The sequence below is a fragment of the Xenopus laevis genome, chromosome 2L, assembly GCF_017654675.1.
Source record: "Xenopus laevis strain J_2021 chromosome 2L, Xenopus_laevis_v10.1, whole genome shotgun sequence".
Classification (NCBI taxonomy): Eukaryota; Metazoa; Chordata; class Amphibia; order Anura; family Pipidae; genus Xenopus; species Xenopus laevis.
Window position 1 is genome coordinate 61,533,200 of NC_054373.1, and position 22,514 is coordinate 61,555,713.

The 22,514-nt window shown below is 41.3% G+C and overlaps 1 protein-coding gene across 4 annotated transcripts in view; it reads right to left on the reverse strand.

The window, feature by feature from the left end:
• Positions 1 to 6,707: 6,707 nt before the first annotated feature.
• cep85.L (centrosomal protein 85kDa L homeolog) overlaps positions 6,708 to 22,514 on the reverse strand; it is a 32,746-nt gene continuing 16,939 nt past the window's right edge. For all 4 annotated transcript variants that reach the window (XM_018246442.2, XM_041581940.1, XM_018246445.2 and 1 more), the window contains 9 exons: positions 16,277 to 16,394; positions 15,989 to 16,174; positions 15,605 to 15,757; positions 12,829 to 12,983; positions 12,596 to 12,725; positions 12,473 to 12,523; positions 12,019 to 12,126; positions 8,500 to 8,725; positions 6,708 to 7,482 (listed from right to left, as the gene is read on the reverse strand). In XM_018246442.2, the coding sequence (XP_018101931.1) occupies positions 7,322 to 7,482; positions 8,500 to 8,725; positions 12,019 to 12,126; positions 12,473 to 12,523; positions 12,596 to 12,725; positions 12,829 to 12,983; positions 15,605 to 15,757; positions 15,989 to 16,174; positions 16,277 to 16,394 (1,288 nt within the window). In that variant the 3' untranslated portion in view covers positions 6,708 to 7,321. The remainder of the gene's footprint in view (positions 7,483 to 8,499; positions 8,726 to 12,018; positions 12,127 to 12,472; positions 12,524 to 12,595; positions 12,726 to 12,828; positions 12,984 to 15,604; positions 15,758 to 15,988; positions 16,175 to 16,276; positions 16,395 to 22,514) is intronic.

Here is a 22,514-nt window from a genome sequence, read left to right on the forward strand (position 1 = left end):
AAACAGCCAATCAGGTTTTTTGGATTGATTTTAATGGTACAATTTGATCTGCTTCAATTTTCACCGTTTTAAACCACATTCTACCAACTTTGTGTACTCTCTATGCACCAGGGGCGACTGGCCCCAACACCTCTTGCGTTTCAAAGCCAACATCTTGTGGTTTCTTCAGAAACGACACCCTCTAGTTATTATTAGCGCCCCCCGGTTTTCTAAACGCTACTCCTCCTACAGTTTTAGGGGTACAAGCGCCAAACTTTCCACACCTATTGGCCTTATAGCAAAGTACATTGCTTGTGCTTTAGTAAGCGATCCCACCCACTGCGCACGTGCGGCGGACCACCGAAGACGCCGTTTTTCGTATTGACTTTGACAGGGAAAATTTTCAAATCGATGCCGCTCGTACAGTTTTGAAGCTACACTCCCCAAACTCGGACCGCATATTGTTGGTGCCACCCCGAATAAAAATATGTATTTTGGGGGGGCACCCCAAAGTGGGCGGAGCTACCAACAGCCAATGAAATTTTAGCAATTTTCTAAACACTACTCCTCCCAGAGTTTTAGGAGTACAATTATGAAACTTTGCACACTTGTTGGGCTCATACCCGAATAGGTTGCTTGTGCTCTGTTAAGCAATCCCACCCTCCATGGCCCTGTGGTGGCCCCCCAAAGACCCCATTTTTTCCCATAGACTTTCATTGGGAAATTTGAAACTTTTGCCACTCGTACAGCATTAAAGTTACACTCACCAAACTTGGGTCACTTAGTCATGGGGTCAACCTGAAAAGTTCTGTCACATTTTGGGGACTCCAAAAAGTGGGCGGAGCAACAAACAGCCAATCAGATTTTCCCTATTGACTTCAATGAGAAAATGTCAAACACTGTCATTCCCACAGTGTTAAAGCCAGAGACCCAAAACTTGGCACCATGGGTCACTGGGGTTAAAATTTTGAAAAGTGGGCGGAGTCTACCACAGCCAATCAAATATTAGCCATTTGTTTCAATGGGAAAAGTTAAAACTGTCGCCGCTCTTAGATTGTTCATGGGAGGGTCCTCAAACTTGGCACAGTTGGTCCCTGGAGGACCGGGATCAAAATCTGGAAAAGTGGGTGGAGCCAAAAACAACCAATTAGATTTCTTTGATGATTTCAATGGGAAAAATTAAAATTGCTGCCATTTGCACGTTATTGATGTCATGGACCTCGAATATCACAAATGTGCTCACTGGGTGTTTGCACTTCAAAGTTAGGAAAAGTGGATGGAGCCACCAACAACCAATCAAATGTCATTCATTGATTTTCAAGAGAACAACATAAAACTGCTGCCATTTTTACAGGTTAAATGTCATGATTCCGAAACCTTAAAGTGTTAGTCACTTGGTGACTCTGGTTCAGAATTAGGAAAAAAAGGGGGCGGGGCAACAACAGCCAATCGGACTTCAGCCATTGACCTTAATGAAAAACGCCAAATTGCTGCTATTATTATGGCGTCCATGCCAAGTGTCCCAATTCAGCACAATTACTCACTGGGTGACTGTGGTCAAAATTTAGGAAAAGTGGGCGGAGCCAATAACAGCCAATCAGATTTTACCTATTGACTTCAATGTAAAAGTTTCAAATACTGCCATTCTCACAGTTTTAAAGCCAGAGGCCCCAAACTTGGTACAGACCATGGACTGGGTGACTGGGGTTAAAATTCGGAAAACTGGGTGGAGCTTAAAACAGCCAATCAAATGTTACCTATTGCTAATCAATGTCAATATATAAGTTGCTGCCATTCTTTCACAGTTAATGGCAGGGACATCAAACTTGGCACAGTCGGTCACAGGGGGACTGGGGTTCAAATTTTAAAAGTGGGTGGAGCCAAAAACAGCCAATCAGGTTTTTTGGATTGATTTTAATGGTACAATTTGATCTGCTTCAATTTTCACAGTTTTAAACCAGATTCTACCAACTTTGTGTACTCTCTATGCACCAGGGGCGACTGGCCCCAACACCTCTTGCGTTTCAAAGCCAACATCTTGTGGTTTCTTCAGAAACGACACCATCTAGTTCTTATTCTTCTTCTTATTATTATTATCAGCGCCCCCCCCCATTTTCTAAACGCTACTCCTCCTACAGTTTTAGGGGTACAAGCGCCAAACTTTCCACACCTATTCGCCTTATAGCATAGTACGTTGCTTGTGCTTTAGTAAGCGATCCCACCCACTGCGCCCGTGCGGCGGACCACCGAAGACACCTTTTTTCGTATTGCCTTTGACAGGGAAAATTTTCAAATCGCTGCCGCTCGTACAGTTTTGAAGCTACACTCCCCAAACTCGGACCGCATATTGTTGGTGCCACCCCGAATAAAAATATGTATTTTGGGGGGCACCCCAAAGTGGGCGGAGCTACCAACAGCCAATGAAATTTTAGCAATTTTCTAAACGCTACTCCTCCCAGAGTTTTAGGAGTACAATTATGAAACTTTGCACACTTGTTCGGCTCATACCCGAATAGGTTGCTTGTGCTCTGTTAAGCAATCCCACCCTCCGTGGCCCTGTGGCGGCCCCCCCAAAGACCCCATTTTTTCTCATAGACTTTCATTGGAAAATTTGAAACTTTTGCCACTTGTACAGCATTAAAGTTACACTCACCAAACTTGGGTCACTTAGTCATGGGGTCAACCTGAAAAGTTCTGTCACATTTTGGGGACTCCAAAAAGTGGGCGGAGCAACAAACAGCCAATCAGATTTTCCCTATTGACTTCAATGAGAAAATGTCAAACACTGTGATTCCCACAGTGTTAAAGCCAGAGACCCAAAACTTGGCACCATGGGTCACTGGGGTTAAAATTTTGAAAAGTGGGCAGAGTCTACCACAGCCAATCAAAGCTTAGCCATTTGTTTAAATGGGAAAAGTTAAAACTGTCGCTTCAAATTATAAAAGTGGGTGGAGCCAAAAACAGCCAATCAGGTTTTTTGATGGATTTTAATGGTACAATTTGATCTGCTTAAATTTTCACAGTTTTAAACCAGATTCTACCAACTTTGTGTACTCTCTATGCACCAGGGGCGACTGGCCCCAACACCTCTTGCGTTTCAAAGCCAACATCTTGTGGTTTCTTCAGAAACAACACCATCTAGTTAAAGTTTATTTTGCTTGACTAACGTGATAAAATTTGGATTTGGATCATTTTTTTTAGTGACGGGTCCCCTTTAAGATAATGAAAGCATTTTATAATGCATGTTATGAGCAGCTGCCTATAATGCTTATCAGATACATTCTGATTTACTGAATTGGTGTTCAGTCATACACAGAAACAATCAACCAGGATATCTCAAAGTAGAAGCAAACTTCCATTAAACAGAATTAATAACCTAATTCCTCTTGGAGCACTATATCCTATAAAAGAACTTCCCAGCATACAATCCCGCTTTGCTCACCTGCAGCACCCATTCAAGTTGACCAGCCAAGAAGCTGCCTGCATAGATTTTATGAAGTGCTCAGAATTACTGTACGCATACACAAAACAGTTGACTTTGAAGTATTTAATTAAAATTAAATAATAAAAGTAGGGGTGCCCAAAATCCAGGATTCTGTATGGGTTTTGGCCAAGATTCTGCCTTTTTCAGCAGCATTCGGATTCATCCGAACCCAAGTGCCTGGCTGAACCAAATCCGAAAAGTCACGAGACTTTACATCATACAAAGTAGAAAATCAAAAAATCTTTAACCACACACTGCAGTTTTCCTTCCCCCTCAACTCCATAATTATATATGCAAATTATTGTTCGGATTCAGTTCGGTATTTGGCAGAAGGCAAAGGATTTGAGATTCAGCCAAATCCCAAAATAGTGTATTCGATGTGTTGCAATTTGCACACACACTTATCAATGCAAAGCAGCATACATATAGTATTCTTTGTTTTTTGAAGACAAATCTGTGGAAGCAATTGCTTTGTTCCCCGGCAATCAGTTAGGTCAGGGCTGTCAAACTGGTGACCCGCAACCCCCTTGTGTGGTCCCCCAGATGAAAGTCTGCCTGCTTTGTCTGCCTTCCATATGTAGGCTTTAAAAGGTATCACTACAGAGACTAACTGGACCCTGTATTTTTTAAACCTCAAATTCAGACAGTAAACTCCTGTATTGTTCTTACATGTAATACCTCTATTGTTCACACCCGAGATCCTGACTGAAACTGCCAACATTGTTCACCTGTTCATCTTAGAGTAGTCCTGATAGGTTTCCCTGTCTCCTGCTCTGTTCTGCCTGCCCTATGTTCCCTGTGTGTGCCATACCCTGCCTGCCCTGTGCTCATTGTGCGCACCATTCTCTGCCTGTCCTATGTTTTCTGTGTGTGCCTTACTCTGCCTGTCCTATGCTCTGTTTGCCTTATTCTACCTGCCCTATGCTCTCTGTGTTTGCCATACTTTACCTGTCCTATTTTGCCTGTGTGTGCCACAATCTGTCTCTCCCATGCTACCTGTGTGTGCCATATTACACCTGCCCTATGCTCCCTGGGTGTTCCATACTCTGCCTGACCTTTGGTCCTTGGGTGCGCCATACTTGGCTTTTGATTTGTTGCCATACTCTGCCTGTGGAACATAACATGGTATTTGCTCTGGGGGTTTTAGAATCTGAAAATTCTTGTTAAGGACCCCTAAGGAATTTAATCATGTGCAGGGGGTGCTGTGTTATCCACAGGGGAGGAGGAGGCATATGGATTTAAGTATATGTCTGAATATGACAACATTTTTCATTAGTGATATCCCTGCAGTGAGCACAAACCATTTGGTTTTCTTGGTGTGCTACCACCATGTGGACATGGTCTTGTGGTAACATGGGTGTGCATTAAAGTGGGTGTGTATTAAAAACAGGGCATGGCCAAAACTGCTATCCATTATTGGCCTTCCACCATGTAGGCAAGAAAAATTCCAGCCCTCGTTAACACAAAAGTTGGACAGCACAGAGTTAGGTCATGCCTAAACATTGTTTTGAGGAATCCCATAATACAGATATGGGACCTGTTATCCAGAATGTTTGGGACCTTGTGTTTTATGGATAAGGGATCATTTCCTTATTTGGATCTCCATACCTTATTTAACATTAATTAAAACCAATAGGATGGTCTTCCTCCAGCAAAACCTCATACGACTGCAAATGCAAGAAAGTTTGTCTGACACAGGAGTGGTGTTGCAGAGCTCCACAATCTCAGAACTAGAAGTGATCTGCAAAAATAAGTGGACAAAGATGCCTACAACAAGAACTGAAAGGCATATGCAGTGCTATGTTTTCCAAAGTTGCCTCGCAAGGAAACTTCAGCCGCCTCAGAAAACAAAAAGCTGTATGTTTCCCCATCTGGGAAAGCATTTTAGGTAGATGTAAACCTAAATTTATAGCCTCTTGTCTACCCATGTGTTCCATAGACAAATTTGTATGAGGTTTATAACAGTGATCCACAACCAGTGGCTCGTGAGCTACATGTTAGATGTTGCTCCCAGTGGCCTCAAAGCAGGTGCTTATTTTTTAATTTCAGGCTTGGAGTCAAGTTTTAGTTGCATAAAAACACTTATTTGACATCCCAAGGAACTATTTTCATGCTTGTGTTGCTCCCAAACTCTTTACATTTGAAAGTGGCTCACGGGTAAAAAGGTTGGGGATCCCTGGTGTATAAGAAAACTGAATGCAAACAAACAAGTATAGGTGCAAGGCGCTCCTGTAAGACATGTATAGATCAGACCAAAGTCAATGGATAACCTTTATTTATACAAACATCTATTGCCTGACGCGTTTCGTGTCAGTGGGACACTTAGTCATAGGCCTAGTCTGATCTAAACGTGGCTTACCGGAGTGCCTTGCACCAATACTTGTTTGTTTGCATACAGATTGTCCACTCCCTTGAGCTGAGGGCCTGGGGCAGGAGCACCTGGGCCACTGGTCTATTGTGGTGAGTTACTCTACAAAGATTCCCTATGTTTTGTCCTAAAAAGTTTTTGTATAAGAAAACCGAGCCAATACATGGCTCCTAGATAACTGATGTGGAAGAGTTTGAAGTAGGTGAGCAGGGCAAGGATTTCTTCCTGGGTTCATGAATCTAAATCAGTAATTCATGCTATCCAAACCTTGGAAGGAAGGCCATAAAGAACTCCCTACTTCATGTATGGCAGTAACATTGTCAGTTCCTGTTTTTTTGCCTTAAGGAGTCCAAAAGAATTTAATGTTGTATTTTCTAATTCAGGTTACATATAAAACACAGTAGGATAAGGCATTCATTCAAACAGACTTCCCTGCAAGCGAGATTCAGTTTGTATTGTCAGTGCAACCAATTAGAGTAGAATGAAATGCAGTCTAAAGCTGGTTATACACGGGCCGATAAAAGCTGCTGACAGTGGGCAGCTTATTGGCCTGTGTGTGAGGCCCTCCAACGGGCTTCCCTGATCGATATCTGGCTGAAAGTTTAGTTGTGCTACTGAATAACATCTTCCAAGCTTATTGTGTTTTGTAAAAAATTCAGCAACTCCTTTCAACAATCAGATCAGAAGCAGCGGTACTTTGTCTCTACTTTTACATTCATCTGACATTGAATGTAGCTGCAATTTGACAAGTGGGTAAATCATAGTGTGCACTATGCCATAAAGTAGAACTTTTCAGACTATTTAGATACAAGCCCCCTTTTCAGACAATTAATTTACCTCAGATTTGCGCAGAACAAGTTTACAGAATATCATGACTTAAAATATTTGCATTAGTTTATTATTTGAAGGGTAAAACACAAAGCATTCAAAAACATAAATAACCAATAAAAAGCCAATACATGGCTTGCAAACATTACTGCATGTCATCACTCAGAGACATGTAATGGCAAAAACAGTATAAAGAGTCTTTTATCCAGTATTAAAACCTAGCTCAGTGCCATCAGGCGATAAGTTATCTGCACTTATTATTACAAAGGCACTAAATGAGCAGTAGTTGCCAAAGCAACATTATAAGTTTAGCAATGCACTGTAAGCCCAAGGGTTTCTTGCAGCAAGTACTGCAATACAATTGTTTCATCTGAGATGGCTCACATACTGGGTTCTGTTTTTAAACATACAGTCCAGTGAAAAACAATGGTTTTACTCACACAAGCACATTTTTCCTGTTCTGTGTGCAGAGGGTTAGAAATGTCCCTTTACTTAAATAGGACCATAGAATCTTGCACATTGATGTGCAGCTCATACCTTGTTTTGTTCATACATAAGGCACATTACTCTTAACCACCACATATTTTGTATGCACGTGTCATAGCAGGATGGATTTCCAGTACTTGCAGAGAGTCTGTGCCAAATGTTATAAAACTGTCCAATTACTGTGTGATACAATTATCACCCATATCCTGTGCATAATGGTCACTTATGATGGTTCTCAAGTCGTCAATTTCTCTCTTCAGATGCCTCACTGCATCCAAATGTTTATCCAAACACAATGAATCACTTGTCCCACCCTGATCCTCGAAATGTGGAGCAGCTGTCGATGAAAACAGGAATTAGAAAAACAAAGGAAAAGGGAAACTGAAGGGATAAATGAATAATAGAAATAAGAAGAAGTTTAGAGATGTAGTTGGACTGAAGAGTGTGTGTAGGGTAGAGGCTGTGATGCATACAAGACAAAGGGGGTTATCTATTAAAGGTCGAGTTGTGAAATCTTGACCAAAAATCCTCCATCTAAGACCTGTCGAGGTCCTGTATAAGTCAATGGAAGAGGCACCTATCCTAATTTGAAGTTATCGAGGTCTGTGCTGGGCTGGGTGCCAGAAAATCCAACGACAAAAGGGGAAAAAATAACTAAACAAATAAATAAATAAAGAGCAATTTGGGGAAAAAGCCTGAAAAATTTGTATGATTCGAGTTTTCACATGATTTTATTGAGTTTTTTCACGATCTGATTTGTTTATTTTTTATTACTAAAGAAGCGAAAAATCGATCATGGGAGTCTGATTTTTAATTTATATGACGAAATAAATTCAGATTCTAGTAAATAACCCCCAAAGTGTTGGACTGCTTGTTAGTTACTACTTATGCATTTAATGGTCATTAAAAAAAACAAGTTAAAATGCCCTATATGTATACATAAATAAGTTCACTCAGGCCAGAAGGATTTGCAAAGGAATTACAAGGTATTTTTAAATTTAAAAACAAAAATCACTGCCCCCCCAAAACACACACCTTCTAGAAAGTATAGGGGTATATTGGTGAAAAGAGCTCTCCATGGTTTTCCAGACAGAAAATTTCTCTAGGTTTACTTGTATATGATTTTTTGGGCCAGTTATCAAATTTTTGTCAAAAAACATTTTCTTTGCCCCTAAAAAGCCTTCAGATGTGAAGAAAAGCTTTGAACTTTCCCTCTTTTTAACCATGGCAAACTGGGATTCAATAAAGTTTCCCTTATAAAATCACAACAAATCAGAACAGAGCATATAAAAAGGTGTACATGCGTAATTCATTATTACATCAGCTTTGTGTGGCTACATTTTGTTCTACTCACAATGTATCCCCAGGAGTAGTGACAGGTTGGGGTCTCTTCCCTCCATTCTTTGACTAAGAAGAGTACATATGGATTTCAGCTCCTTCAGGCAGAGATTCAGCTCACTATAGAGGGTGACGATTGTCCCAGCTTCTAATTCAGCTGGTTCTGCAGCAACCCTTGTCTGGCGCAATCTCTCCTGTAGAGTCACATTTTGCTCCATCAAGTCTTGATTCTGCACTGCAAGCTGTAAAGGATTACCCAAGGTTATTTACTTGGATTATGAAAGGAATACTGGAACTGCATGGTATTTTGTATGGTAGTTTAATTCAAAGGTTATTTCCTGGAAATGGCAAGCTATTTATAATTTGGATGCAGAATTGCACTCTCATCACGTCTTGGATTTGGGACCTGGGGGTTTCCAGATAAGGGATATTTCCATAATCTGCATCTCCATAGATTTTTTTTTTTTTTTTTTTAAATAAATACAAACACATTCACAAGTCAACCCCAAAATAAAAATTTGGGTAATAAAAGAAAACAATTTTAGGGCTCTTACTGACGAGCTGTTGAAGCTGCGCTCCCCTGTGTTCCGTTTTTCTGCGTTCGGCCGCAGGGGAGCGCAGGAATAGACACATTAAGCTTTTTTCAATGGGGCTGTACTCACACAGGCGCGTGTAGGCGCCGAACGGAGGTTGAGAACCAACATGCTGCATTTTTCCTGCGTTCGGCACCTACATGCGCCTGCGTGAGTACAGCTCCATGGAAAAAAGCTTAATGCGTCTATTCCTGCGCTCCCCTGCGGCTGAACGCAGAATAACGGAACGCAAGGGAGCGCAGCTTCAACCACTCGTCAGTAAGAGCCCTTAAGCAACTTTCCAATATACATTTATTAAAAATTTCCAGTGCTTTTTATATTATTTGTAAAAACAATTGTTACTGAAAGCAGCATTTGCGCAACTGCTGATTGCAAAACACTTGATTTCCAATTAAAGACAGGTCAGTTAATTAGCTGGCTTGTCTTACATTGTCTCAAGTCAGAGCCACCAGGACAGAGAATAGAGAGGGACAAACACTGCTTTTAAAGTAATACATATACAAATAAACACCATAGACATTTTGTAATAAATGTTTATTGCAAAGGGACTTAGAATTAATGTTTTCTTTTATTAGGCAGAATAAAATTTCCTTTAAATACACCCAATCATCTTTATTTGATTAAAATTAGGTCACCCTTCCTCCATGGCATTCTACCTTGCTGCCCACTCAAGGTGGAGTACAAAGGAACAAGACAAATGCTCACAAATTCAACAACCCTGCAAAGTCATTGTGAGTAGAACTTGCAACCTGGGATTTTCTCTGAGAACCAGAGGACACTTAATCCTAATATATATGCGCGGACAATACGTTTTTAGGTTTGTATTACTTTTTTATCTTCTTATATGACAAACTATTTACACTATGGGTGATGTCCTTGCCTCCCAAAATGCTTTCAGAGAGAATTTGAAGGTCCTTTTGGGAGGAATATCAATATGCTGCTTTGAAGCAGATATCGATTGGACAGGGCAGGTTTGATTTTATCCGAAATCGAGGACTGCATCGGATAGTTGTTGCAGCCCTACGATCCATCTGTGCCCATTTCCTCCGTATAACCGGATTGTGTGGCCGTAGGGCCGAACGTTTGGATCAACTCGATATCGCCCTGCAATGGGTGGGCATATCTGGGAAAGATCCACTTGTTTGGCGACCTCGCCAAATGAGCCGAAATTATCATGTATGGCCACCTTAAAGGAGAAGGAAAGCTACTGAAGCAGTTTATTGCCAGATTAGTCACAATAGTGCAAGCTATAACACTATATTTATTCTACAGAATGCTTTACCATACCTGATTAAACAGCTCTAGATGCTGTTTGTTTAGTATAGCAGCTGTCATATTAGCTTGGTGTGACATCACTTCCTGCCTGAGTCTCTCCCTGCTCACTCATAGCTCTGGGCTCAGATTACAGAAGGGAGGGGAGGAGGGAAAGGGAGGAGTAAACCAAGCATGCTCAAGCCCTAGCCCAGGAGGTTTATGCTGAAAACAGGAAGTTGGACACAGAAGCCCATGAGTACACAATAGAAGGAAAGAAATGCAGTGTTTCTTTTGACAGGACTCAGAGCAGCATTACTTTGAGGCTTTACTGGTGTACTTATATAGACCATCTGATAAAGTTTACTTAAATTTAGACTTTCCTTCTCCTTTAAGTTGCCAATTTTACTAGGTGTTGAGGAAGTTAACCAAGAATGATTCACAGTGACACTTGACTTCCAGACATGGAAATGTAAACTGATGTATATGTGGTCTCTGATGCACTAAAAGCAAGCTTGGTGCTTGATGCAGGGTTGATCAACGTTATTGTGCAAGATTTTATTTTTTCCTCCTTAGCCTTGGGGCGCTGATCTCTTTTAGGGACTTCATACTGAAGAGCCAGCTGAGGAACTGGGAATTGGATTGGCTAATAAGGAGAGCTAACTTGGCTTAACATATTTGGCTAACTATATTAGAAATATTTTTTATTTTGCACAGCCTATTTACACTGAACAATTCCTTTAATGGTTTTGGCACAGTCAAAGACAATGATTTTTACACTTAGGTAGCCATACACATTGCAAAAAGAAGGGCATTTAGAACATTTTGGACTTACTGTCCCCAAATTTGCGGCATCCATAGGAACCTTAAGGAGCACTTTCAACAGAGCTATTAGTAAACTGTGCCTTCTCTTGCTCAGGAATGCAAAAGCAGACTTGTGAAACTCTGTTTCACTGGAGTTTGGATGAATAGCAATTAGTACTGTAACAAAACATTTATAGAAACTCTAACCTCCAACTTAATTTTCTAACAGTGTCAAAATCTTATGGATATTGCTCAAAATACATTTTATTTCTGTAAAATTTCGAAAATATTATTTTGCTTAAAGGAAAACTATACCCCCCAAACAATGTAGGTCTCTATAAAAAGATATTGCATAAAACAGCTCATATTTAAAACCATTCTTCATGTAAATAAACCATTTTCATAATAATATACCTTTCTAGTAGTATGTGCCATTGGGTAATCATAAATAGAAAATTGCCATTTAAAAAAATAAGGGCCGCCCCCTGGGATCTTACAATTCACTGTACACACACACACAAACATAACAACAAACCATACTTGTTAGGTCACATGAGCCAACTAACAGACAGAGTTCTGTCTTTTGCTTCAACAATTCTTCCTGTTAAAGTTAGAACTGCAGTATTTCTGGTTACGTGATCTCTGAGGCAGCACAGAGACCTTTACGAAATGGTGGCTCAAGGCAAGAGATGCAAAAGGACAATATCTACTTAAATATATAGACCAGTTTGGTAAGATTCTTTAATATGTCACTTAATATGATGTAAACTATCTGTAGCTTAATTGTTCATTTTGGGGGTATAGTTTTCCTTTAATGCAGCCCAGGTTTCTCTATACCAGTTAGAATTTGTCATCACGTTGAGAAAGATGTTTTTCAAATCACCAACCTCTTTCACAGCTACCCCTAATTGCTGTAGAGCAGTTTCTTTCCTCTGTGCTTCTTCCTTAAGGGCATCGCCAGTACCTTCTTCTTGTGCCACCTGGTCTTCCAGGAACTATATAAATGAAGTCAAAAATAGGAATTACCATGCTTTTAAAACATGCTGGTGGAATTCAAAAAGTTGCACTAATGGAATGAGGGGGAAGAGAGACTGAGATAGGGGGAACGAAAAGAAAGAGGGGGGGGGGAGTTGAACATAGAGATAACAAAAAAAAAGTGAAAAATGATGAAAGGAGAAGAATATGTCTGAAATAAGAAAGAGCAAGTAAGAGAAGAGGGACACAGAATAGACAAGCACACATTTGAATTGTGATCAGGCGTACATGTCTGAAGAATGCACATGTGGATTTTTGTTTGATTTGACATTATGTAACCCTGTACTATATCCCACCGACACTCACCTTCACTTTACTGCACATTTGTTCTATCTTTTTCTTTTGGCTTTCTATCACCTGTGAAAAACAAGAAGAATTCAACACGGCCTTTTGTATTTGAAAGAAACACTCATTTAGAGAGAGTTTTACCTTCCTTAGACATTCCTGCTCCTTACGTAGAGACAGCACTTCTTGTCTGAGTTCTTCTGACTCCTGAGTCAAACGTTTTTCTTTCTCTCCTGCTTCTGTTTGTTTGAAACACTCTATTTCCTCCTTTAAACTGTTAAAAATAATGTTCTGGTAATTTGTAATATGCTAACTAAAACAATCCTAATGCACACACCAACTGCCAGGACATCTTACGTCTTCTCTCCAAAAATTACCTGTCTATAGTACTCATCAACTCCTGTCCTCTGTGCTTTTCTGCTGCCAGCTGGGTCTCCTTTTCTCTGTTTACAGTTCTGATCTCTCTAAGCCTCTTTTCCAGTTCACTCACTTGCTCCTGCAAGAGGCTACTTTTCTCCTGAAGACCATTAAGCTGGGGGAAGACATTTAGAAGAGATCAACGTCTGGAAAAGAACATTCTTGTGATTGTGAGTATATTCTGTAATATAACAGTTTCCTTAAGGAGTATTAGAAAGCTCTATTAATTTGTTTATATGTTAGTATATTATTTCACTTTGCTTATATGTTTCACTGAAGAGTATATTAACATTTAGACACTTCTAAACAGACTAATAATATACATGCACCATTATCTTTTGTGGTCTTGCTTAATATTTTTCTGTTCTCCTACATTTGGAGATACAGGCATCATGGGGATGTAGATCCTGCAGCTGGAGAAAGGACACTAAAAGGTTAAAAATAACTCCTCCTGCCCAGGACAACATCCCCTGCCTGCTTGCCTCAATCTCCAGTTTGCAGACCGTAGATGGAGAGAACAGCCCAGTGACTTCAAGAACCGTGAACATCAGAAGAACTCCACACACAAACAAAATAAGGCCTTTGGCAAAACAGAATTCCAGGAAGAGATGGTCTGTGTCCCCAAATGAAGGCTAGAGAAAAAGATTTAATGTGAAGTATAAAAATCGCTCTCTTCCCTAGATTGGGGGGCACAGACACCATGGGGACGTCCTAAAACTTCCCATGAGGGTGGGTACTCTAGAACGAGAGCTTAAACCACAGCAGTCTGAAGTACCTTTCACCCAAATAAGGCCTCAGCAGAAGCCTGTGTGGGCCGATGCTTGATGCCTTACTGCCCAAGAGGAGCGGAGGGAGCTCGGACCCGAAATGGCGGTGGCCCACCCTTGATCACATCATGATAATGGTGGAGCGGAGTCATTTGGCCAAGTTAACCTTGGATGCCCTCTGGCCTTTTTTGGGGCCATACAGCAGAACAAACAGTGCTGCCATATTGTGGCATACAATATTTAGGATGTACAACTCGCGCACTTGAAAATCATATATGTTAACACATTCGGATATCCGCCAAGAGCGATAGTACCACAGTCTCCAGACATATCTGGATCTCCTCTGCTCTGGAGTAAAACCCCAGAGCAGAGGAGATATAAATGAAGTAAGCGGTTACAATTAGAAGTCAAATGGATTTTTAATTTAGCTAGCTGGGAACCAACTGACTTAAATATAAAGTGGGATGTCAGTTGTTATATTTAGATAATTCATTTTGTATAAAATGAGTTGAATGTAAAATAATGGAGGTTTTTCCGAGGAATGCAGATTATGAAGTAATATGTTTTTAATGAATATTAAGTGTAAGCTTGTTAGCGTATGTTGACAAAATTGACATAAATGTTTTACAGATACAAATGGTTATATGTGTTCTAATGTGTATAGTTTCTTGAGAAGACATGGTTGGCAACGAAAAAAATAGCTTTGTTCTTGATAATGCTTTTAGCAACGAAAGGGTTAATTGATTTAGTAGGAAACACGTCAGTGGTGACGGGGGGCTCCAAATTCTCTTCTAAACGGAGTTACTTGTTTTTTATACTCATGTCTATGATTACGTGTGGGATCACACAAAACGCATCAGGAAATGTGAAATAAAGCGGCTTTAACATTCACCACTGTCTGAGAGTCCGTGGAGTGTGCATCATTATTCTGTGGACTGATTGGCTTCCCCTTGCTGCAGGTTCAGGACGCTGCACGCAGACTATCAATTTGGAGCAGTGAGTGACCTGGAATAACATTATGATGTACTTAACGTTTGTTTTAAACGATAGGTTCGGGGCATGAGCACCCGAACCTGCCTAGTAATTGGGTGAGCGCATAAAAGCTATAAAGGAGCATAATAATTATTCACTTGAATGTGATTTTGTGTATATTATTGACAAGGTTAAGGTCCCAAGGAGGGATTGGGTGGCGGTAAGGGAGTTCCAGACGAGTTACCCCCTGAAGGAAGGTCTTGAAATTAGGACGTCTCTCAATCGGACGCTGGTAGAGGATGTTGACCTCTGCCCAGGAGAGAATCTGTTTCACCTTGCTGCATGTACCGCCCCAATGGTTTATGTAAGCCACTGCAGTCACGTTGTTGGATTGGATCCGGACAGCAGGGCCTCTCAGGAGATCCATCCAATGCATTAGGGTGAGGAAGATATGTATGTTATTTGGAACGAGTTGTTCCGATGGATCCCACCGTCCTTGGATCGTGTGGGAACAACAGACCCCCTCCCCAGCCACCTGGAATCCTTCCTCCTTCTAAAGGCACCAGGAGGAGACACTTTTAATTTTTTAGTGTCCTTTCTCTAGTTGCAGGATCTATAGCCCCATGGTGCCTATGTCCCCCAATCTGGGGTAGAGAAATATTTATTATGCCATGTGACCTAACAAAACAGCAACAACGCTGTTTTTTAATTACATTTAGTCCTGCCTACTCAATAGTATCTTATATTTAGGAGTGATTTCAAATAAAATTGACTATGCAGAGGCAAATGTAACCTAAACCAGCTTGGTCAAATCTGAAACCTCCCTGCAATGGATACACACAACCTTCAATTATACCATAATTGTGCAATGCTTCCAGCTCTGCAAATAATGTATGTTTTAATACTGAAAGCAAATGTAACAAATAAAAGCAAGCTACCTCCGCGGATTACAAGTTTGGAATAGCAGAATTTCCAGGAATTGCATATAGCAACATACCTCTTGGGTCTGTTTTTGGTGGTCTTGGACAGTGGGGAGATCAGCCAAATATCTTTCCAAAGTCTCAATCCTCTGTTGTTTTTCTTTGTTTTGATCGGTCTCTTTCTGGCACTTCTTTTTCAGAGAGTTTATATGTCTGTCCCTTCCCTTCACCTACAGAAAAAGATTTACTTTTTGTTGATGAATGTTTATTTTTTAATTTGTCTCTTTCCATTAGTGTTAAATCATTACTCACTGCATGCCCTAAATGCTGGGACGAAGCCTCTAGAAATTTGAAAAACTATTAATTAGAAATACAGGTAAACTTCTATTCAAAAAGGAGAATTGGGACACTTTAGCCAAAATGCCAAAGACTTATGGATCTAGATTCCTTATATTTTTTACCCGCTCCTCCTGTTTCCTTAGCTCCTCAGAATGTTTCTGGGTAGCCTCCTTCATTGCTTCTTTTAAGCCTCTGCTTTCTGCTTCACCAGCATTCAACTTCTTTTCCAACTCTGCTTTCTCTTTACTAGAAGATTCCACCTTTTCTGCAAACTGTGCTCGCAGGAAAGTAACCTCCCTCTGCAGTTCCTAAGAACATTCAAAACGGTGAGCTTTATTTTGAATATTAAGGTGAGCTTTATTTTAAATATATAAATCAAAAGGAAAGTAGTTTTAGACTGGCTTTGTTACCTGCATCTTTATTATATACATGTCATTATATGGGTTGGTCTGGCTAAGTAAAGTGCTGTGTGCCTGCACCTCATTCCCTCTAAGCTTTTGCTCCAGCTGTAAAATATGCTGTCGTTGTCTGCAAAAATAATAATACACAAGTCATTAACACCAGATAAGTATAGCATTAAACAGCTCTTGAAAATAATCACATTTATTGAAATCTCAACATTTAGTCCCTTGAGAAAGGTCACAAGGTCAGATAAGCTATGGTCTCCTACTCCTACTGCTTCTCCTACTGTAAGAGTTATGATCAGTAATGATGTGCATGTCAGGAAAAAAATCAAACAGTACCCATACCTAACCCTCAAAGCCTTAACCTGCACCCAAACTGCAGCCTGCAGTTATTGTAGGACCCACCCAAACCTGTAATCACTCTGTCGCACTCCACATGCTACTTCTGTGTGCACCTCTGGTTCCAAGAAAGGGTATGCATACCTCCTAACATTGTGAAAACAGAAAGAGGGACAAAAAGATTTGCTTCACTCAGCTAATTTTTTTTTTTTAACCATAGCCCCTAATTACCATGTTCATTTTACAATTTGGCAAGTTATGAAAGTTTGAACACATTTCTGTGTTTTTTTATGTGTTATTACAGTTTTGCTAATGAAGGTGAATTTCCCTTAAAGCTGCAAGTCACAGATTCCCCAAGAGACCTGCTTATCTGTTTCTTTGCTTATTGTGAAGGGGTGAATTTAGTTTTTTTTTTATTGTTTGTTAATGCTAATTTGTTTTGCTGGCCAGTAATCTGTGTAAATAGCTATGTGTATAATTTATGTAAATACGTTTGGTGTTATTTAGCTTTGGTTAACAAACTGAGGCCTACTTTGTTTGAAGCATGTGACTCAGCTGTGTTCAGAGTATATGTAAATGGTGCTAAAACAATTGTATATTGAAAGCTGTTTTTGCTGTATGTTAATACACAAGTGTGCATGGAAAGCTTTACTTTTATATATAATAGTGAAATTTATTGTACAAAGCACTTACCTACAGCTCTCAGAGAAGCCACTTCCTAAAGGGGTGGGCAGCCTCTCCTAATGAATATTTATAGGGTAGATGCTGATCACATGGTGTCAGCATAGAGTCTGGCTATAAAAGCTGCAGACTGAAATCATTGGGGGTGTTAAGCCTTTGGGAGAGGTTGTTCTGGAGTTTAGGAATATGTGTGCTTGCAGGGTTACTGCTGACCTCCTGCTGGTGAAAAGTGCATACTGCAGCTTTGCACATTGTTTTCTTCATTTGCATGAAAAATAAAGCACAAACTTTCCACTGAAGATCTGCCTGGCTACTGTACTTACATGCGCCCAGTGACATATGGTGTCAGAAGTGGGATAGTATTAAAGTGGACCTGTCACCCAGACACAAAAATCTATATAATAAAAGTCCTTTTCAAATTAAAGATGAAATCCAATTTCTATTTTTTATTAAAGCATTCATAGCTGCTGTAAGCTCATTTAAAAATCTCAGATGTCAATCAAATATTGTCTGCCCCTCCTCTATGCCATGGGCATAGAGGCGGGGCAGACAATTACTTACACTTTCCATTCAGCACTTCCTTGATGTCACTGCTCTCCACACATTCCCCCGTTCTCTTTACCATTTAATTGTGTAGCCAGGGCATGGGGATGGACATCGGGTCCCCTATTCTGGTGCACAAACAAAATTCTGAGATGATGCAAGGCTTGTCTTAATAACAAAATGGCTGCTGCCTGCTTGCTATCATTTTGAATTCCCAGACTGAAGGAAACAAGATTCAAATCATTTAAACAGTGGAATTAAAGTTCATTTTGCTTGACTAATGTGATAATATAGGATTTTGAATAATTTTTTTGGGTGACGGGTCCCCTTTAAAGTGCCGCATAAGGCAATGCCAGGGTACAGAAAAGACAAGCCTGGAGAGAATCCCCAAAAATTACCCAGAAGTCACAGCAGGGTGCAAAAGTGAGCACAAGGTCACAGCAAGGAGTAAAACTAATAGGCGAGTGGAAGAAACCTGCAAGGAAAGCGAGAATGCCAAGCGGGATGATGATGCTTCTTCCAGAGGCCCTTCACATGATTCTCCTGAAGGAAAAGAGGAAATTCCAAGTGAAGCAGAACTCCTTTCTGGTGCCATGGGAAATGCTACTGCTGAGCTTACAGTGAAACCAAAGGCACATATCTTAAAGGCTTCTACAGAAAAGGAAGAGCAGCCTACAATGCCAGTGACTATTGCATCTTTACCACCTTCAGGTTTAGATGAACTTCTGAAATGGATGGTTCTGAAACAAATAGAATCAGATCAGAAGCACAAGGTGGAGGAGCAAAGATGGAGGCAAGATGAGGCTAAAAGGCGAGAAGAGGAGCAAAGGAGATTTCAACAAGAGGCACGGGAGCACCGTGAGGAAATGCTCAGGCTACAACAGATGCAGCACAAGCAGCTTGCTGAAATACTGCAATCCTGGAAAGCACAGAGTCCTAATCCTACAAGTCAAAGATCTCCGCCTGACTAAATTGACTGCAGATGATATTGAATCCTATATCACCATGTTTGAAAGAGTTGCTGAAATGTGCGTTTGGCCCAAAGAACAGTGGGTGATACGTCTTGCTCCATATTTAACTGGCAAGCACAGAAAGCATACAGCAGTTTAAATGCCAGAGATGCTCAGAATTATGACTGTGTGAAAGATGCCATATTTCGTCGATATGAGCTAAATGCTGAAACTTTCAGACAAAGATTTCGGACATACAAGTACAACAACTCTGAAGGTCCTCGTGAGGCATATGCCCAGCTTTATGAACTGTTAAAATGGATTCAACCAGAAAAAAAAACTGGTGAGCAAATCCTTGAAATTATTGCACTGGAGCAATTGGTTGAAATTCTGCCTGAAAAAGCAAAGTTATGGGTACAGGAGCATCGTCCTGAAACAAGCTCAAAGGCAATTGCTCTAGCGGAGGACTTTTTGCTTGTTAGAAGGGAAGCAGAGCAAAGAAATACTGTACGATACAAACCCTTTCTGCAAAAAGAACCACAGCCCAGAGTAAATCCTCAAGACCGTGGAAATGTAAAATGCCACAGCTGTGGAAAACTTGGACATATTGCCAGATTTTGTCATAAAGTACAAAGCAAAAGTAACCCTACTAATGTTGTTGGAGACAATGGTGGTTTCTTGGTTGAAGCACATGTAAATGGCCAGAAAGTGGAAGTCCCCAGACACTGCTTAAAGCTGGTCTATTAAGAAATCTTAATATTTTAGGAAACACCACGATAACCTGTGTCCATGGTGACAAGAACATGCTTTGGCCAAAATAAAAGTTAAAGTTGGATCAACTGTCCACAGACTGATTATTGGACTGGTCCCCAAGTTGCCTTACCATTTGATTATTGGGAGAGACTTTCCTAATTTTCTAAGTTTGTTGCCACAACAGAGGACAGAGTCTCCTATGGTAGCAGTAACTACGAGGGCACAAGCAAAGCAAGCTGTTGCCAGTGAGGAAACCTGGAATAAACTTTTCCCCTTTTCTTCAGATTTGTTTGAAGGACAAGGTAAGCCTGGTAAGACCAAAAGGGAAAAGAGACTTTTAAAGGCTCAGTGGAAAGCAGAACACAATGAGCCCAAAAGAGACTTTCTTGCTACAGTCAATTGGGACATTGATATTGAAAAGGCTCAGAGAAAAGACAGCAGTTTGTTGCCATTATTTAAAAAGGTTGTAAGTAATTCCGAAATATCTGATGAACAGCCTTGCTATGTTTTGCAAAATTGTATCCTTATAAGGGTAAGACAAAACAAAAAATTGGGGGTAATACAAGAACAAGTAGTGGTTCCCAAAATGTTTAGGGAGGAAATAATTAGTTTGGCCCATGAAACACCATGGTCTGGTCGTATGCGTAGAGAGAAAACCCTGAATAGGATCTTATACAGATTCTTTTGGCCAGGTATTCATCAGCAAGTAGCTGAATACTGCAGTTCTTGTCCTGTATGCCAGAAAACTGCACCTGTTAAGCCAAGTGACAAAGCTCCCTTGATCCCAATACCAGTTGTGGGGAAAGTATTTGAAAGGGTAGCAATGGATATAGTTGGCCCTTTAGAAAAAAGTAGTAAGGGTAATCAGTATATACTTGTTGTTTGTGATTATGCAACAAGATATCCCGAGGCCATACCACTAAGAAACATTACAGCAAAATCTGTGGCAGATGTCCTAATTAAAATATTCAGCTCTCTTGGTATTCCCCGAGAAATCTTAACTGATCAGGGAACAAATTTTACCTCAAGTCTTTTAAAAAAGAGCTGTATGTACTACTTGGAGTAAAAGCACTGAGAACTGCTCCTTATCATCCCCAAACTGATGGTTTAGTAGAGAGGATGAACCAAACCTTAAAGCGTATGCTTAAAAAGTTTGTGGGGGATGATCCAAAACACTGGGAAAACTTATTGACTCGCGTATAAGCCTAGGGTGAGAAATAAAGCTAAAGACTCTCTGTGTCTCACTTCTGTGTGCTGTGCTCACTGAAACAACACTTCAGTGACAGCTCTCAGAGTCACGTGACTCCCCTCCCCCTCCTCACCTGCAGGTCCTGTACAGAGATCTCCATGTTGGTGAGGTACAGGTAAGGGACTCCACTGCCGGCTCCCTTAAGTATGCTTAAAGCGATTCTGACACGTTCCTATAAAAAACATAGGAACGTGTCAGTATGAAGAAAATGCTGCACATAAAATATTTCTGCAATATTATGCTGCACATACCGGTAAAATATTTCCTGCAAAGGCCCCCCCCGCAAATCCGCCCCCAGCCCTGCGCACCTTTCTCAGCCGAATCGGTTCCTGCACTGACTGATCTTCCGGGTTGCTTCACTGACGCAGGGCTGGGGGCGGAGCGATCCTTCCATAGGCTGAGCACATACCGGTAAAATATTTCCTGCAAAGGCCCCCCCGCAAATCCGCCCCCAGCCCTGCGCACCTTTCTCAGCCGAATCGGTTCCTGCACTGACTGATCTTCCGGGTTGCTTCACTGACGCAGGGCTGGGGGCGGAGCGATCCTTCCATAGGCTGAGCACATACCGGTAAAATATTTCCTGCAAAGGCCCCCCCGCAAATCCGCCCCCAGCCCTGCGCACCTTTCTCAGCCGAATCAGTTCCTGCACTGACTGATCTTCCGGGTTGCTTCACTGACGCAGGGCTGGGGGCGGAGCGGAGCGGGGCGGATTTGCGGGGGGGCCTTTGCAGGAAATATTTTACCGGTATGTGCTCAGCCTATGGAAGGATCGCTCCGCCCCCAGCCCTGCGTCAGTGAAGCAACCCGGAAGATCAGTCAGTGCAGGAACCGATTCGGCTGAAAAAGGTGCGCAGGGCTGGGGGCGGATTTGCGGGGGGGGGCCTTTGCAGGAAATATTTTACCGGTATGTGCAGCATAATATTGCAGAAATATTTTATGTGCAGCATTTTCTTCATACTGACACGTTCCTATGATTTTTATAGGAACGCGTCAGAATCGCTTTAAGCATACTTCCGGGGTTCTGCAGGTCAGAAGCTGCCGGTCGGAAGCGCATCAGTAACTGACCCGCGTATAAGCCGAGGCAGCGTTTTTCAGCTTGTTTTGGGTGCTGAAAAACTCGGCTTATACGCGAGTATATACGGTACATTGATTGTATGAGACAGAAAGGTAGAAATTTTTTCTACTCACCGTAATTTCTATTTCCAAGTCACTTTCATGGCAGCATTCACCAACATGGGTTATCCCCTCCCCTTTTGGTCATTGGACAGGAACAGAAAACCTCCTCTACAAAGCCTCCTCCCTCCCCCTCACCACTGTCTTCGTAAGCAGCGTCTGAAGGGTGGGCAGTTGGTGAATGCTGCCATGAAAGTGACTTGGAAATAGAAATTACGGTGAGTAGAAAAAATTTCTACCTTTCCCAAGTCACCATGGCAGCAATTCCCCAACATGGGATCTACCAAGCAAAAAAGAAGGGAGGGACACATATTGTCTGCTGCATAATTCCACTTTTTTAATTGATTAATGAACAACAGAATGAAGGATTTTCCTCCCAAATCTAGCTTCTTGGGACTGTAACACGTCCAACTTATAATGCAAAGTTTGAGGCCGATGTCCAGCTAGCCGCTTTACAGATCACCTCTGGCGGGGCCTGGCTTCTGCCACCCAGGATGTAGCAACAGCCCTGGTTGAGTGAGCTTTCAGGTCTCTGGGAACCTCCCTGCTAGTCAAC